A 19,181-nucleotide genomic window follows, 5' to 3' on the forward strand; every position below is an offset into this window, starting at 1 on the left:
GGAGAAACTGCTTGTACACATAAAGTCGTGCAAAATATATCATTCCTTCTTACTGGGTGTTTGCTATTTATTCATTTTTAATTTGCAAGGCTATCTAAATCAATTGTTTTAGTTCATAATTTGGTTGACTACATAATAGTGTTTTTTTTAACCATCTTTCATATTAAATGATTGTTTATCTACCTCCTGACTGAGTGTTGGAGCTTGCCTTTGAGCTACTGTGAATTTCCAAAGAAATTCTTCTCTTGGACCTCATTTTATATGATTTCATAAAGTTCTGCTCTCAGAATTCATCACAACTAGTTATGTGAATGAAAAAGTGGCTGAAACACAATTTGGTCCCTTAAAGCAGGCTAGCCACTCCAGATGTCATTTTGCATAGGCCTACAGGCTATTTTCTGAATAAAGTATATTACCACTAATAGGAACAGTAGCTAATCTGGAAGAATTATTTGGCCTGGCAAAAATTGAATTAAACAGATAACTTCAGTTCAATTTAATACTATAAACTGGCATGAAGTGGTAGGCCAGTGTTGAATCATTTGTCATTTATTTAGGTTTCTAATTATCTGCCTGCTGTTGAAAGACATGTTAAATTCAGAGGCATTTGAGTTGTCTGGCTCCGAGAAAAAATGGTCCTCCTTTTGCTTGCTGAAAAAAACAACTCAAGAGGCATTTGGGCTCCCACTAAATATAGGTCCTCCAAAACCTAATTGTGTAACATGAAGGCAAAGCACGCTTTACATTTCATGTAATAAATTCAGACTGACATCCTTTGTATTTAACACCATCTCACCCTGCTGTTTAGCAGCACCTCCACCGTTAGAGTCAAGTTTATTGATAGGATCATTAACAATATATTTTGAGAAGTCTGTACAATGTCGTTGCTCTAAAATTTTCCTCTTTCCGTTGGATACCTGAAAGCGCCATGACAACGCCCTTTCTACTGAGCGCGGCGGGTTTTTCTTGAACCACATTGGTTCATGCTACTGTCAATCAAACGCCCGATTCCAGTAATCCCAACCGAATGTGGATCCAGTGGGAATCGTGTGGGCTACACAACACGGGTCCTGGACTCTGGCAATATCACGTCGTTAAAAATTAACTCGCCTGCTCCTTTTTTCTGGGATACTCGACATACAACATAAACAACATAGAAGGGGACATCTTTCTATATCAGAGGTAAATTTGATGACACTCATGAACACGTTTATGAGGATTTTACGCTAATCGTGGACAGCAGCTAGTTTAGCTAGCCTAGCATAGTTTTTCCAAATATCAGTGGCCTGTCTGCGTGGTTGTGTGGTGCGTTGCTGACGGCTTGGTGAAATTGAAATTAAGTCTCAACACACCTCTAATATATTTCTCAGTTTGTCTATGCGCTATTTCTTGATAAAATACGAACTAAAATGATTGCTTTGTTAAATGTCATCACTGTCCACCCCTATCCTTGACGAGAGGTCTAATTTTGTCATCATGTTGCCAGTTGCTAATGCTAATTTTGAAAAATGATCTTTGATGAAGCGGTTCGGGATATCGACCGTATTTGTCAAATTTTGTGGAAGGGCATCATATCATCACTTATTCTTATTTGATCTCTATAGATGTCTTTACTGTTTTTCTATAATCGTGACCTCAAGGTGGTGTATACTGCATGATGATACTGTGTATTTCACCATCATCATTATTGAGAGATCTAAAAGAGTTAGTTCATTATAAATTATTCGTTAACCAGCCAATGATATTGATACCTAAGTCGATAAAATACTTTGTTTTTCTCTTTCCTAAAATGATAGGAATGTATTAATGTTTACACAATGATGTAAGCGATTATGTTGTGTTGATCATGAAATTGCACACTGCTCAGAATTTGGCTATTAGATGCAATGATAGCTATATTTAATCCCTATCAATTATATCGAGTAATGATTAGAGTTGGACAGATGAATATTTATTTAAATTACATGGTAAGCAAATGGAGACAGTGTTTCATTCCTTAACACGTTTTCAATTGGAATGTACATGTGATAAGAAGGACACATTTCTGCATGGTGGTGTTAAAGAGCCCTGTGCACATCGATTAACATATAGAAAAATGACAGTATTTTTGTGGAAAACAGATGTAAATACCATATTAAATACTTTAAAAGAGCACCCACTCTTATCTCATTTAAAATTCCAGATTACATGACTATACAAAATGTCTCCTGCCTCTAAAATCCACTCACTCACAGGGATGCACGATATTATTGGGTCGTTGTTGTTGGCAGTTATTGGTCAATTTTGAAAAATATATGGTTCCAGTGATCTAGGTGTCTTTTCTCATCATCACTGATGAGGAAACAACAATTAATAGATATATTCTTTTTTCAAATGTCTTGAAAATAAAGGAATACTGCTTATTAGAATCCATAATCTTTACTTGTGTATATAGATGATCATAAAAAAATTATAGATATTGAATCAGTAAATATATAACAAAAATCCAATCCTTTGTCTTTGTTCTCCCTGTATGTCCATGGGAGGATTCAGAGTTCCTCATTGCACGTTTATACTTACGTTATCTAACTTTTGGACCAGGGATAACTTCCAAAACATTGGTGAAGTCACAAATCATGCTTTTTAAATAAGATTTTTCACTGAGGACAGAGAAAATTTACACTTTCACCGATGAACATGAAAACACCCCCTCTATTTATTTCAGTAAATGTGATTTTGTGTCTTTTTCTGGCAAGGCTCAGTAGAAGAAACATTGAAGTGACTCACAGTAACCGTAACTAGTGCCCAGTGCTACCTGGCAGGACAAAAGTAACCCTGTTAGGATGTTTTTCTTTTGAGCAGTCACTTGGCTGTGTTTTTGTAAAAAGATCTTAGGAGTTTGTATATTAATTTTAGAAAGTTAGGATGGACTGGTGCGCTGTTGGTGTTGTCTCAATCAGATAGTACTTTTTTTAGCTGCCTGTCATTATTTCTCTTCCTGTTGCTTCCATGTTTTACATTTACATTCATAAAGGACTGCAGGGAAAGGGAAGGAAGGAAACACTGGTTGAAGTCCAACGGCTACACACACTGGACTGAATGTTCTTTCTCCAATGGGGTCACAGCTCCGACATTACACACACATGCGTGCGTGGGTGCGTGCGTGTAATGTCGGTGCTGTGACCATTCTCCCAATAGCATTTGGTGTTACTCTTGACTGATTCAAAGGTCAAACACAAGTAGCAGTAATTTCTTTTTTTTGGTCCTGTTTCAGAGCATAATGACAGCATTTTTCACCAGAGGTTGAGAGATCAAACACTGTTTGGAAGGAAAAGCCCATAAGTTTGCCCTTGATTGAGGTTCAGCTGGTCCATCCACGACAGTAAATAGTGCCATTTTTTGGTTTTAAGTTGTGGTCATGATTCTAAAATATTACATATCAGTAGTACAGCTTGCATATAAAGCATTTATCATTACATCCATCATCTTCCACTTGTTCCTATTCAGGGTTGGGGGCGTTGTGTGTGTGGGGGGGGGGGCTGGAGCCTATCCCAGCAGCTATGGGCGAGAGGTGGGGTTCACCCTTTCACCCTAGACAGGTCACCAGTCCATCACAGGGCCAACACATATAGACAGACAACCATTCACACTCACAGTCACACCTACGGTCAATTTAGAGTATCAATCAGCCTCGTCCTCTCTTGATGTCTTTGGACTGTGGGAGGAAGCTGGAGTACCAGAGAGAACCCACACAGGAACAGGGAGAACATGCAGACTCCACACAGAAAGATCCTGTGCTGGAGCCGGGACTTGAACCCAGAACCTTCTTGCTGTGAGGCGACAGCGCTGACCACTGCACCACCGTGCCGCCTGCATTTATCATTATCTCATGTATTTTCTATGAGTAGGTTTTTACTCTTCAGGCAGTGGTTGTTGGGAATAAATTTGACCGTATTTATTCAACTTAACACTTTGAGGATATATTTTTTAAATGGCCAATCAGTAGATTGGTTGCAAAATTATTAATTGTATTTAATAATATAGAATTAAAAAAAAGTTATCCTGCCAGGCCAGTAAACAAAATGTGTCTGCCAACTGAAAAGATTTATTTATTTTTTTGCTTAATAAGCAAATCTTTGAATTATTATTATTGCATAAAAAAAAACTGTAGATGGCTTGATAAATAATTGATAAATAAGTTCCAGTGCTAAATAAGCACATCAAATTGTTGGAGCATTAAATAGTTTCAGTGTGAATTCAAGTCCTTCCATCAATCCCTGAATGGAGTTGCTGTAAATTTGGGCAGTAAATCAGTGCAATTAAGTTATTCAGATACATGCTTATCGATGATTTTCCAAAATCTAAAAATATATTCTCACTTAAACTTGGGAAAAAATTAGCCCAACCATTATCTTCAAATGTCGGAAAAATGCTGGAACCTCAAACCCCAGTTTGTCGAAAGGCTTTGACAACTAAAGGCAGCAGAGTACAACTCATTTTGTTGTTATTTTACGTATTCTAGCATGGCAACCAGATGCACTTGGTGGAATGAGCAAAGAGCAATTAGTCATCCAAAACGGGTCTGATCCAAAACGCAGGATTGCTTTCATAGTAGACACCTGTACTATGAGAATGAAAAAGATTTTAAAACTGAATAATCCCTTTTGACTTCTGTTAACATTGTAAGCCAGGTGTGAGGAAAATAAAATTTGGATTAACTTTAATCATTAAGATCAGGGGCCTCATTTATAAAGCTTGCTTACGCACAAAACCGGGCTTGGAAGTGCGTACGCAACTTAAGAGTTGGGATTTATAAAAAAAAAAAAAAGAGACTAGCGTAGGAATGTGCGCAACTTTAAGCAAACTACAGACCTTGCTTATGCACATTTTGGAGACAATTGTGACAAGGTGGGAACAATTGGTTAATGGAAAGAGCGCATATAAATGTGTAAAAATAATACTTTCTGCTCAGTCAAAAGTCACAAAGGTGTGCCGGCAACGTCACAGAAAATGAACCTTGCAAGCATGATAAGAAGTGCTACACTTTTCATTCATTAAACCATGTTGCAGCTATTGGGTGCCAGTAGATTTAACATTTCAATGTAGCTAGATTTAGGATTTATATTCACAACATTTCATTTGAAATGTAACCAATAGTTTTCACTTTGAATATTTTTATTTAGCAGATTCAGATTTTTTTATAGCCTAGTTTACAAATGTAGACTACATGTGCAAGAGAACAAATTCCACATGCATTTGTCAGATTTTGTTTAAAGATAAATGTGACTAAATCCTTTTTTTGTTTGTGTTTTTACAATGTTGATTTACGAACTTCCACCACATAAGCGGCGGTGGATAACGGAGCTGTTTGTTAAAACACTGGTGCCCATTTCATGTGTTTTCTGATCCCCACCTGTAGCCGCCACGCTCCAGCGGTGCAAAGCCACTTTTTTCTTTGCCTCCACCTTCAGATCAGACCACTTCTTTTTTTATTTCGGCGACGCTGCGCTCTGTGTCAGCCGTGCTTACCGCCGTTGCCACGGCGTGCCATTCAGTGGCTTTTCGTTTGTTGGTAATTCCACTTGAATGGCTGCCGAATAAAGTTTCCTGTCTCGCCGCCACCTCACCAACAAGCACCTCCATCTCGGTCTCTGAGTTCCTCTTTCGTCTGGTTGATGCCATGATTGAGCGTGAAATGCCGTGGTACCATCATGCCTATTTATTTGCAAAACACATTCATGAGGTAATTTGTATGACCATACATGGTGAATTGTGGGTGTGGAGAGGGAGGGACATGAATCAAGTCCTGCTGCGCAACTTCCCGGCTGGACTGTGATTTATAAAGGGAAAGTGCGTGCAGGTGTGCGTATGCACGGTTTTATAAATCAGATTTTTTTCTGCGTAGGCACTTTTCAGCTTTTCGGCATATGTAAACTTTTAGTATGGATCCTACGCCAGGTTTTTATAAATGAGGCCCCAGGTTATGTTAGAAACATGGTGGGTGTTAGCATGCCGGGATTTTGCAATCAGTCATCTTAGATTTAGAGAAATGATTACATTGCAGCGCAGTGGAACCTGCACCTTTTGTGCTCTGGATCATGGATCATGAGTACACTTGGTCGTCTTCAGTTGCTTCCTCCTGAAGGCTGACTTTCACAGCCGAATAGTCCAGCAGAACAGTGTCAAAGTCTAAAGCTGTTTTTAAGATGGTAGATTAAGAACACCACAGGCATACGGGTGAATCTAAGTCTTGGTTTTAAGGCGCTGACTGGTTTGTGGTCACGTTCATCTCTGCAGCAGGGACAAGCACCAGAGCTCTGCTAAGGACTATTGATTGTTGTCTTGTGTGCATTAGTGGCTATCGGTTTCTTGGTTGGATTTCCCAGAATTTACCTTTTTATTTTTTTTTCCAGCTTCCAATAAGTGCACTGTGTTTTTTTTTCCCAAGGTTAGGCGGTTCAAAAAGATATATGGGAGGTTGGGAAATGTTTCAGGCTGTTGCTACTGTTGGGAAAATATTTTGAAATAGGATTCAGGTCACTGAACCTCTTCCTTTCATGTGGAGATCCACTTGTGTAGACACGTGTGTGAGAAATTGTGAGTCTGGACAGCTGTATTTATGTTTAGCCATGCCTCTAAATCTAATCTAGATGTAGTGATTTTCTTTGCTTTAAAGGTAACTGCTGCAAACCAACTTTGTAGCCCCATTTGCTGACAGTTACAATCTTGCGCAAAATCCAAAAATACATTAATCGTTTTCTAGATTGGCGTCAGCTCGCCCCAGTGACCCCAGCTCCTCCTTCTCAGCCCACCGTTTGTCATGTTCCCTGGAGTCTGGCTGCCACTTGGCCATCTGCCATCATCCTCCGGGGGATTTGATGAAAAATCTCGGGATCATTTTATATTTCTTCAATTAAAATCATCCCCGTTCTGTTGGGTTGTATTGATTCTCCACCAAATGTCTTCTAAACTTACCTTAATATTGGCTTTTACATCCTCATTGGAGAAGATTTACTGATTACTAATATTTTGTCATTAGTTTCTTCCAGTTTGCAGTGACTATATAATCAGTTAAAAACAAACAAACAAAAACATACCTTAAAATTTTATTTTGGTCACACTGGCAGTTCATCATTGTTCTTTTCTGCTGTCAGATACAAATGCGGACTTTCCCTGTGTATGGTTAGTTTTTTTGTTTTGTTTTATTTTTTTAAAAAACAAAAACAAAACAACAACCCCAAAATGAAAAAGGTTGTGTTTTTACAATAAATGGGTTTGGCAGGATGTGAAAGCATTGTTGTCTCAAGCTCCTATGTAGTTTTGAGGCCTGTCTGAGCTCGTCTCAGGGGAAACCAGCCCAGTTGCGTCTCACTGTCTGTTAAACACATTTAAAAAAAAAACAAGAGAATAACTGGATAAACAAACAGGCTGGTGCAGGTTCATCAGGGTCAGTGCTCAATAAAACGATTGCACCATCTCCTCTTGAGCTGCAGTCAAGAATGTTGACTTCACTACTGCTATCTCATGTTTGTTTTTTTGTTGGTCTTGTCCTTGGATCCTTCACCTGTTTGTCAGTTAGGACAGTGGAATGTGAGGAGGCCTGAGTTGGGTAAGGTATTGTCTTGTCTAATTGACTAGGAGGTTCGTTTGCAGGATTAATCAGAAACTGCTGTAATGATTTGCATTTTACTCCGAGGAGGGATGCGGCACAGGAGGACAAACACGTTCACTTTGGGGCGGACCAATCTTAACGTTGTGAAAAACTTCATTATTTTCAGATGCCATTACCAGGAGTCTGCCATGCCTTTCTAGTCTGTCTGGCAGTCTGCAGCAGTATTACATAAAAGAACTGCATGGGTGATTGTGAAGGGTATTTTGAGAAAAGCTTAGCAGAGGGAAAAACATTAGATCTGGTGTCGGTATGGCTCAGAAGGCAGATCTGTTTTTACATTTGTTGGTAATTTTCCTGTATTTCTCATGACATATGATGTATAACTTAATGAAATATCTTTTTTTTTTTTAAATACTTCAGTAAACCTTTCTAGATACACTGCATAGTTTAAGTTTTGGATTTGCTTGTAATTAAAGACACTTATGCTGTCGGCTGTCTGTGCTCAGTGATTGCACTTCCACAGAAGCAGATATTTTTAGGTGTGTCCTAATAAGTCTGAGGCTATTAATGCATTCGTTTGATGCGCTCTTAAGCTTCAGCGAGCAGCGGAAGGAGAAAACAAAACCTGAGCAAATTGAGACAATGCGACTTTTTGGGATGGCAATGGAAGGAGGTTGGAGTGTAGAAATGAGTATTCTCTGTAAAAGCAGTTGCAGCTGTAACTGAATGTTGGCGCATTAATTTTTTTCCCTTGAAAAGTCTTTTTTTTTTTTCCATATAACTATGCATGTGGTTACTGTTGCTACTGGCTTTCTTCTGAAGGTAAAAAGATGTGATGGTCTATGTGTGCGGTCTGTACTCGGTGGTAGTGTTTATCGGAGAGTCTGTCAAGCATCACATAGATTTCAGCTGTAAAAATGTTCTCTCCCACAAGGAGTTTTGCAACACTTTGTGCTTTAAATTTGGCATTTGTCAGTGTAGATAACAGATTGAAATGATACTAAAACTTACATAAAACACAGGCCAATAACACACATGGAACTGGTATAGAGCTTTTCTAAATGCTCAAATATCCCTTTATATTTAAAAATTTAAAAAAAAAAGACAGTTGGAGAGAAGTTACTGACTGAGAGCTAGTAAATATACCTGCTAGCTGCTCAATAATTGAAACAAGTGTTGTTTTGAAGCCTTCGTTTTGTTGGTTGAAAACAGGCCTGCAGAAAACTTGAGAGTTGAACTGATAAAGCAACACCAGAGCTGACATTTATTCTTTATGTGTGCCCACGTAGAGCCTGAAAACAGCTGTTGGAGTGAAATTGGTTTTCTAGTGTTGGTGTTGGGTTTGCTTTTCCTGGCAGTAGAGCTGCTGGCCTAGGCATGAATTTACACAACACACCAAGTTTACTGGGAGACCTGGCAGTCCTTCCCCAGAGCCTAGCATTATTCTGTCCGTAGTTAGAGAGATAGATTTCCAACAAATTGTGACCTTGAAAATGATTGAATTTCCTTGCAGCTCACATTTCTATTTCAGCTGATTTCTGTTCATTTCTTTCCTCTCTCATATCTTTTTTTTCCCCACAGGATCCCCTCTATCTGCATTGCCTCTCAGGATGTTCAGCTCACAGTTGCTGTAGTGGAGAAAACGCTCAATTTTTGAAATCTACAGACAGTACCTCAACCACCCTATCACCATGCCTCACTTTTGCATCACCACCACCTCAAAGGCTAACTGTAGCTCCCTCTGGGTCCTCTGTTTGCTCCTGGGCATCTGGGCTACACACACTCAAGCCAAAGATGGTAGGGGCTGAATTTACTTATTTCATTTCCCACAGTCCTTATCACACACCTAAAGTAATGGACATCATGCTCAGTGTTGAATTGATGCACGCCAGCAGGAGCAAACAGAAAACATAGTGCTTGCCTCTGTGGGCTTGGTGCTAAAAATGTGTCTCCCAATTTAGAGTTTGACAAACACGCAGTAATGAGTTTGTCGCAGTGGCTGGATGCTGGTATTTAAAGAGCAGGGAGGTTTTTGACTGATGTCCTGTTGTTGTGCCTTTGACAAAGTACAAACATTTGATAATGACAAATGCAAAACTATTGTGGCACTGTGAACTTTTACTTTATTCAACAGTAATTTTATTGTACCATGAGCTCCGTTTGCATGCATGCATTTATTTTCTATAAACCAGCAAGATAAATGTCCACAAGTGTTCAAAAGTCTTTGTAAGAGAACAGCTTATGCTTGGAAATTTAAATATCACTGCACTTAACAGCACTTATCTGCAGAAATCTCTTTCTTCACATTTAACAAAACTGTTGTCTTTCTTCCCCAGTCCTTACTGTACCCCAGGAGGTGAGCCTGTCACCCAACATGTACACACAGCAACTATCCATATCCTGGCTGGGAGGAGCAGCTACGGCGTTTGATATCATGATTCTCAGAACTGAACTCAACCAAACCGTCTTTTATGTAAGATTAGTCTTTTTCTTTCAGTTTTTCACCTTGCTTTTCTTATTGTGCAAGTTGGCTTTCAAAAGCCATGTTCCATTTATTAGAGCTTTTTGAGTTGAGCTAGCTTGGACAAAATCATTCCGTAAAATCAACTAATTTCATTTGCTTCAGGAATTAACAGCAAGGATGGTGTCTTTTAAAAATCTTCCAACATAAGTGAATTTGTGATTTTACAGGTTATGTCATATATGTTATTTTTCATCTATGACATCATCTACAGGCTTTTTGTTGCTCTTGTTTGTTCCCTCATGGTTTATTTTTGTGCGTCATCTGCAGGAGACGGTGTCTGCAACTGTAAATCCGATAAGCGGGCAGCATCAATGGAACTGGACCTCAGTTGAACCTCTGGAGTGTACCTCACTGTCGATCAAAATTTGCTCCAGAGACGGGTCGAAAACAAGCAAGTGGAGCAACACTCAGATCCTCCAAGGTCACACTAACAATAATTACACCAAAATATGTTATTTTATCCTTTTTACTTCCTTCTGTTCTTGTCTGCATCTTGGTTTGTCTTCCATTTGTCTTTTTTTTTTAACTTCTATTTTTCAGGAAGCGATATGCCCACCAATGAGAAGTTCCAGATGTATCCCCAGGATAGAGTAGTACCTGTGGGAACCAATACAACATTTTGTTGCATTATGGAGGAGGGGGAACTTTTTGGTTCCATCAACTATGGCAACATAATTGTGAATACAACACGACTGAGTAGGCGAAGCTATGCCACCTATGTGTTTAATCAAGGACCCTCTCGTAGGACAGGAACCAACGTCCTCTGTTTCAACAACCCAAAGACCAAACTTTCTGGAGCAGTGATCTTCGTTGGCTGTAAGATGATTTCTTGGATGGCTGTCATAGTGTGTGTGTGTAGTTATAATTTTTTCCTAGTTCTACTGTTTGTTTTATTTTTTTACTCTCATTAGTGATCCACTAAAAACACCCTAAATCTAGCTGGTCTGTAATCCATCCAGGTAACTTTATCTATTAGAAAACATCTGAGTTTCTACTTTTTTTCCTACCTTCCTAGATCCGCCACTGCCCAGTGATTTTGTATGTGAGACACGTGACTTAATCTCAACCGTGTGCCAGTGGAGTGTGGGACGAGACACATACTTGTATGGCAGACGAAGAACATACTACTCCGTGAACCAGAGGTACCACAGTCAAGCATACTAATACAATAAATCACTTTAGAAACAGCTATATCTCACACGGCACATGCTGTAATCCAACACAGTTACTTAACACACACACACACACACACACACACACTCATTTATAGAGCCCAGATGTCAGATTCCACACAAGGGGAAGTTCTTGCATGTTCAGTCACTCACTCAAACTTCAGCTAAAAAGCATCTTTTCAAATCAATAAGGGACAACGTGATGAAATAATCTTTGCATTATTCCTGACTGTGCGCCCTCCTTTTCCTCAAAAGTATTTTGTCCTCAGAATAAGAGGATGACAAAAAATTATATATAAAGCGCTCATTCTAAGTAACCACTTGCTTTACTGTGCCCATTTAGCATTGATAGTGGGTGGGCGGCCGGCCACATACCTTACAGGAATTGACTGTAGGCTGGGCAAAATACAGTTACATGGTTATGCATGTGTCTATATTAGTACCTGACCTAAGCTGGAATTTTGGGCCTGATGCCAATACGGATATTAGGGAGAGAAAAGTTTTACTACATGATACATCTGGGTATACAAGTGGATCGACAGTGAAATTTTGCCCAAACCTGCTGTCAAATTGTCATCTGTTCTGCTTTGTTTATAGGAGTTGTACTGAAGACGAATCACAGGAGAAACTGAGAACATGTAGTCTGGCCAACTGGGAAGGTAACTGGACACTAAAGGCTGTTAATCCTCTTGGCCAGTACAGCCTGACAGATTCTGGTGAAATTAGACACAGAGGTGGGTGACTCAGCTTGCGGCTTATCATCATCAACAAAACACCACACAGCAGAAATAATTCATAGAAGTCATCATGTAAACTTGTATAATGAATTTTAACACGTAGAATAGTTACTGCAGTAAAATAGCTACTGATTGTTGTTTCCCTCTTTAAACCCCAGTGCATCCAGTGGCACCAGTTAGTTTGAGCGGTGTGGTCAGTGCCTGGAATGCTACACTCACGTGGCAGTGGAAGTATGATAGCTACTCCTCCTTGGCCCTTGTCTGCCAGGTAGAGCTAACCTCTCCAGAACTTAAAACAAAGGTGAGCTGTGCATGTGACATAATCATCTCTGTACTTCAATTATATTTCAAATTGAAAACCTGTGTAGACCTCTCCAGTCTTTCCATTTGTGCTGCCATCAATTTATTAAATTGTAAAAAAAAAACAACAACAACTTTATTTCTCCAGCAAACCTTCACGGGTGTGGGTCTGAGGTCTGCTGTTCTATTGGACCTGCATCCTGACGAGAATTATGGTGTTAAAATCCGCTGTGGTGCCCAGCAGAATTTCTGGAAGTGGGGAGACTGGAGCGAACCATTTTCTTTCAAAACTAACATTGACAGTAAGAATTTTAATTGTTGTATCCTTTGTTTGTCAAATATTTCTGTGAGTTAAGAGTGCGGGTTTCAGTATTGATCAGTATGCATTTCTGTCTCTCATATCATGAAATTGGCCACATGTTCGACCAGTGATTCATGTTTCTGCTTCAACCATTTAGTTCACTATGCTACTTCAAATATCTTCCTTCGTTAAAGTTTTGATGAAATCCAGTTGTCTGTTACAAAAGCACTACACACTTAGTAAGTGTAAAATATGTGAATAATTGTTTTATCTCCCGTTAGTCCCAGATGCTCCCGATGCATGGATGTACACCAACAGTGACAACACTGGCCAGATCCTTTGGAAGGTGATTTGATTTTTTCATTTTGTTTAATGTCTTTTTTCTCTCTTTTTTTAAAAAATTTAGATATTTGACCTAACTAATTTGAACCCAAGGGGCACGTACTTAGAACCTCTGTGCTAATCATGGATTGGCTTAAACACAGACCATGCTTGATCAGAAGGTGGTTCAGAAATGTACTTTGTAGGTAAATGTACTTGGGCTGAAAGTCCATGACTTACTTGTTAGTGGTATCACCAGAATTTTGTTCGTATAGTATAACGTCGTGGTTTGTACTGGAAAGTGCTTTTACAAGTGAGATCAAGATGGAGCAGATTGGCGGACTCGCTGCAGTAACATTGGTTTTGCACTGGGCTGTTGAGGAGGAGAGTAAGCTGACTCAGAGGGAAAACTTTCAATTTCGGCTCCCAGCCTTACCGGTGAGGCTTGGAAAAGACCATGTCATTAGTGCAACGAGATAAATACAGTACGTTCAAATGGCAGGCAGATTATGAACATGCTGGAGGCTTCTATATCTGATTTGGACTGTGAATGCTCTGGGAATCTGCAGGAGGAGCTGGAGGATGTTAGGGAGAGAAGGGATGTCTAGGCTAGCTATCTTTAGAGTGCTGCTACAGAGACCGGTTCCAAGATAAGCAGCATTTTTACTGTTTGGAAAGATGTATGGCATGACACCATTTAGAGGTCACATGACATAGATAATTGAAATTGCAATTACAAAATGATTCCAATTGTTTATTTTGGTTTTTTTTGTCCACCTCCCACATGCTGTTCTCTCTACTCAGCCTTTAACAGAAAAAGAAAGCCACGGAAAGATCACAGGTTACGAAGTGATGCTCTGGAGCCCCGAGGAGAGTCTACTGTACACAAAAAGCTTTCCTCCCAATACTTTCATCATGCCAGTCAACCTCAAGGAAATCACCTCCCTCAGCAAAGATAACAAGGTCATTGCAACCGTCACTGCAAAGAATGCTGCGGGAGTGTCAAAGCCTACAAGAGTAGTGATACCTCCGCATTTCGAAGGTACGTGGTAAATGACCGGTGACCTACAACCATCCAGTTGAGTCCAGACTCAGCCATTCTGGATTCTCTCATTGGGAGCAGAAGTTATTCGGTTTTAGAAGGAGATGGTTAAGATGTGTCGTTCGGTTATAAAATTGCTTTATATTGTCTTTCCAGATCAGAATCTCACTGTTGAGTCCAGGGTGGTCTATGTGGATGGAGGGTTCCCTCTTTTCTGGCAGACCAACACCAGCTGTGGTTACGTGGTAGAATGGCATGATGCCCTCTGCCTGAGAGACTGTCATGTGGAGTGGATCAGAGTGGCCTCAGAAAGCACCAATGTCTCACTTGAATCAGGTATGCCTGCCTTACATCTCCCTTATTAATCAAGACAGTTGTCAAGTTCAGACTGTGTGAAGATGCATTGTGAGTGATCCAATCCAAGTGGAATTCTCTATCCCATTATAAATATTGCTCTCAGCAGTACCATTACTGAGGGGTTGCTATCTTTGTTAATGATTTGAATTAACCTCTTTAATGTCTTTACCATCAGCCAACTTGCAACCAGGTGTGAGGTACAACATTTCCCTGTACAGCTGCTCCTCTGAGCTGCTGAAACGCTGGCAGGGCTACATGCAGGAGTTGGGTAAGTGTAACGCCCCATGAGGAGAACCCTTGATTTCTTCTGTCATACTGGGCATTTAAGTTTCTGACTCTGACCTCATTCCCCTTCCTCCATCCTCTCGTACTTCTCCTCTTAAGTCCCCTCCAGCTCTGTCCCCCAGCTATTTGTCACTCAGGAGGACTCTGATGTTCTCCTGACATGGGGCGAGATCCCGCTGGTCAGCAGAAGAGGCTACCTCCTGGGCTACAATATTTACATCAATAATGACTCCCAGCTCACTCTTCTAGGTAAATGTTATGATGTAAATGTCTTACTGTAATGCTGACACAATACACCAAAATATGTTGGAATAAACCTTTGTTTTTGTCCTGCTCCTATACTTTCTCCTCTTAATTTCTTTTTCTTTCTGTATGTATCTTTTTGTTCTTAACACAATCCATCTTTGTACAGCCAATCTGTCGGGCCAAGAAACCAGGACCTACAAAGTGAGGGGTCTCTCTGGGGATTCCTATAAATTTACTGTCAAAGCCTACACCTCAGCAGGCGAGGACACAGGCGCCACTGCATCCTTAACACTGGAACCAGACAGTATGTGCAACAATCATTACTCAAAGTTTCAAAAATGTAATCTTACTTCACATCTAATATCTCATGATCTTCGTGTTTCATTGTGACAGCTGATTGGCTGATTCTAGAAATCTTGGCCTCTCTGGGAATTACAGCCTTATTCCTGGTTATTGTCACGTTTGTTTGCTACAAGAAACGGAAATGGTGAGTCATTCTTTGGTAATAATGCCAGAAACACATACAGAATAGCACATCCACCACATTAGCTTTACTCACTGTATGGATTGGTATAATGGTATAAAGATATTTGATGATAAAGCCATGTTTTTTCCTCACTAGGGTGAAGACGGCATTCTATCCAGACATACCTGAACCCAAGCTGCCTGGTGACTGGTCCATGACTCAGGTAGGTCGAATCTTTCATTCTGCTTTGATTCTAGAAACAAAACTCATGATGCCATATTTTATGTCATTCTTATGTGTTTATGTGTAAATATGTCTGGTTTTGAAATTTCTGATTTGTTTCACTTTTATTTTGTGTTTTCAATGTGAAGAGGAACTATGAAATAGTGTTTCAGTCGAGTGTTTTGACCGCTCTGTGTGTCCAACAGGGTCCACTGGATGTGAAGCCGTCCCCTCACAGTATGGTCCATATTGTGGAAAAGCCTGCATGGGATTCTAGTAAAGAAGTGCTCGTTGTCATTCCTGAAGAAGATGAGGAGGAAGATGAGTATGGGTATGGAGATGAGCCAGTTGACACAGATGAGCCAACATCATTACGCTATTACAACCAAATGGTAGATGAGCGGCCCATCAGGCCACGTTTCCCAGACTCGTCTGATTCCTCTGCATCTTCGTTGGATTCGGCACAGACAGATGTGACTTACACGGGGATCCAGACCTCTGGCTCTTCATTGGTTTTCCAACTTGACCAACAGGGCTCCTCTGAGGGCCACCGACCTCAGGCTAGTTTATTAAATAGCTTTGGAGGTGAAGGAGGGGGTTACCGGCCCCAAATGCAACCTAGAGGCCCAAGTGATAACCCTCACCCAGCTCCTCCCCAGTCTTTCTCAGAACCCCAAGCTGCTTGCACTGGGGGCTATAAACCCCAGAGTTCCTGGCATTTGGACTCCCCTGGGGAGGCTGAGGAAAGGGGAGGCCTGGCACCCTCTCTGGGATCCCCCACCTCTATTGCCTCCACTCAGTTCCTCCTCCCTGATGGGGAGTCAGAGGACCGTGCAGAGGAGAAACATCAGCTGTCATCTTCAGCAGCAACCTGGTTCACCAACCTGCTGTCATCCACTAAACCATGATAACTTGTGTCACCTAAAGCGGCCAGGTCAGGGTGTTCCAAAAAACTTTCATGATTCATTACTGTTTTCAGGGACATAAATCAGAAAAGTTTAGCCCCTAAGATCATGACATTACATCTCCTCTGATGTAGCAGTCCATACCTACAATGCACTTGACAGCAGGTTAATTATGTAATAGACATAGGCGGCCTTAAGCAACTGTGGGCCTGTTTCAAGAGTGATTATGGGGCCTTAACACCACTCATTCATCAATATGCCATAATTTTGACATGCACTTTTGACACAGTGGACAACTCAACATATGAAGTATCAAAATAATCCCCTTAATTGAAAACTGAACCAATGACATTTTTGCTTTGGAGTGACAAGTCCTGTCTTCCTCTAGTCTGCATTGGGTAGCACTATGGGCCTGATTTTCAAAGATCCCCATTGCAGAGTACTAAATAACATGTGCATTCTAAGCTGTTGTACATTTTGTAGGTGTACATTTTGTAGGTACATTAGCAAAACACTCAATGAGCATGCATACTTTATTTGTTTAACAGTGTCTGAATACCACTTCAAACTCTTTCAACGCCACGGATAGCTCACGTCAACCCTCATAACCTCAGCAAGTTACTGTGAAATTTAAAATATGAAATAACAGGTTTACGTTGACGTTAGAAGCCACTCATTCAGGGCTCCTTTGTTGGAACAAATTGAATATACAGTAGCTAAGGCCGCCTGCGGCTACAGAGGAGGCGTATTCTGTACAGAAAATAAAATATCCCACGTAAGTGTTAGCTACATTCACTCAAATGTCATTTATTAAATTCTGTACACGTGTCAAAAAAAATTCCATTCTGAGAAAGTTCTTGAAGATTTTCTCAAAACTCTGTATTGCACCATATCTATTGCACCCAGTTGCAACCTGGTGGCGCTATGAAGTACCCTCACTGCCTTGACTCCTTGTAATGGGCATCTAACAATGGCATATCCAGTTTGATTTGGTTATCTTGCATTTCAAATCTATTTTACTTTTAGTGTTGTGAAAATATATATATATATATATATATATATATATATATATATATATATATATATATATATATAAATGCAGAAGGAAAATTTCAAAAATGTCAAAATGAAACACTATAAAAACACTACAAATCAACTGTTTCAGTGCAGATGGTAGCTAAGTATGCAGTTTTTCATTTATTACACTTTTGCTGGCCCATTCATGGGAAAATCTTGCCTATTTTATGACAGTTGATTAGCTACTGAAAGGAATAAAGGCATTTGGCTGTATAATGGCAACAGTTGGCCATTAAGAGAAAGATGCACTTTTTTTTTTAGTACTTATTTTACAGACACACACACACAGGTGAATTATTTTACAGTCTGAGTGACGACCCTGTGGAGATACACTGATATAAGCTAAAACATGAATATAAACTGGTATAATTTAATGAACAAACACTATTGTTACTTTTTGATTTTAATGTTATTTCTCTGTCTTCCTTAACCAGTATTTTTTTTGTTTTTGTAGCAATACTTAAGATTTCATATTTTACCATCAGGCCAGGGCCTTTTTTTTCCTGTTACATGTGATGGACTGATGATGAGCTAGGGTAATTGGATAAATGTTATGCTTCCAGTCATTTGCACCATGTCACGTTTCACACACACTGCCTTGCTCCTTTATTATTCATAATGGAAATTATAGCATAAGCACTTGTGAGCTAGTTTTTTTTACTTTTTTACACTGCCCTTGTGTAATAATGAGGCCAGTTTTAATCCAAATTTTAAGGTTTTTCATTTTAATGGTAATAATGTTACTGTCATCCCTGTACTTTGCGTAGAAATGAATTGCCTTTTTTTCTTGGTTGCTGTGGGTTTGTTTTTTTTTAAAGGTAATGTTCAATAACGCTTTAGCAATGTTTGAAAGTGTCTTTATTTTTTTAAATGGAGAGTAATCTATACCACATTTAACGTTTAGACAAAAAAAAAATGTGACTAATCATTAGAAGTTGTTATTGAGGCTGTCTTGTATATTTTGGAATAGGGGTTAAAGAAAAAGGGACCAAGAGAGAAACTGTATATTGGGAAATGCTACCGTTTAGCTGCTGTTGACAAGTGTGGGGAAACGAAGTGGATAATAGCTAGATGTTGGTATCGCCGTAATGATGTCTAAACACAAGGCCACTAATGGAAGTACACTAACTCCATTTGCTCTCCTCCAATGTCAAAGAAGCAGCAATGACTTTGCTGCCCGAAAGTATGATTACTGCTAAGATTTTCCTTTGACATTCTAATTCATCAGCATTTTAATTTTTCTACTATTGCTTTTTCAACCAGGCACAGGCTTGTCAAAGTGGCAGCTTGTGGCCTCAAGTGTCTCAGTGGCTCCAGCCCTACAAGCTTTAAGACAAACTACTGTGACATGAATGCTGACCATCTATAATGGATGGCTTCAATGATCAACTGTTAAGAGGCAGTCCTCTTTGACTACTGAGAAAACTGTATCCCCTCTTCTATGTAACATGTATCATCGATCTTAAGTTTAATTTTATCGATAAAATTCTGTCTATATCTCAAATGGCTGCAATAGATGGTCAGGTTACTGTATAGAGATCAGTGATCCCTTCATGTTATGGTAAAGGGTGGATGTAGTTTTTGAGTATTTAAATAAGGCTGCCAATTGTTTTCCTTTAAAGCCCTCTTTTTTGA

The 19,181-nt window shown here is 39.7% G+C and overlaps 1 protein-coding gene across 2 annotated transcripts; it reads left to right on the forward strand.

The window, feature by feature from the left end:
• Positions 1-1,020: 1,020 nt before the first annotated feature.
• lifra (LIF receptor subunit alpha a) lies at positions 1,021-17,506 on the forward strand. Of its 2 annotated transcripts, none has more exons than XM_086206491.1 (18): positions 1,021-1,182; positions 9,173-9,388; positions 9,928-10,064; positions 10,383-10,536; positions 10,656-10,931; positions 11,131-11,257; positions 11,885-12,021; positions 12,183-12,325; positions 12,473-12,626; positions 12,907-12,971; positions 13,751-13,988; positions 14,145-14,324; positions 14,521-14,613; positions 14,730-14,879; positions 15,043-15,180; positions 15,270-15,363; positions 15,499-15,565; positions 15,771-17,506. In XM_086206491.1, exons 2-18 carry the CDS (start codon positions 9,283-9,285, stop codon positions 16,470-16,472), a joined length of 2,961 nt encoding a protein of 986 aa, XP_086062617.1. In that variant the 5' UTR covers positions 1,021-1,182; positions 9,173-9,282; the 3' UTR covers positions 16,473-17,506. The 2 variants fall into 2 exon arrangements, with proteins under 2 accessions (XP_086062617.1, XP_086062618.1); XM_086206492.1 differs by lacking the exon at positions 1,021-1,182 and adding an exon at positions 7,456-7,588.
• Positions 17,507-19,181: the final 1,675 nt, after the last annotated feature.

Source organism: Aulostomus chinensis, chromosome 6 (assembly GCF_037954235.1).
Source record: "Aulostomus chinensis isolate RoL2024-O1b breed Wild chromosome 6, RoL_Achi_v1.0, whole genome shotgun sequence".
NCBI classification, from domain to species: Eukaryota; Metazoa; Chordata; class Actinopteri; order Syngnathiformes; family Aulostomidae; genus Aulostomus; species Aulostomus chinensis.

Bases quoted from the DNA above. Each gene is read 5' to 3' on its own strand.
- lifra (XM_086206491.1), top strand. From the start codon at position 9,283: ATGCCTCACTTTTGCATCACCACCACCTCAAAGGCTAACTGTAGCTCC. The intron at 12,972-13,750 runs GTGATTTGATTT...CTCTCTACTCAG, and splicing joins CTGGCCAGATCCTTTGGAAG to CCTTTAACAGAAAAAGAAAG. The intron at 15,566-15,770 runs GTAGGTCGAATC...TGTGTCCAACAG, and splicing joins GTGACTGGTCCATGACTCAG to GGTCCACTGGATGTGAAGCC.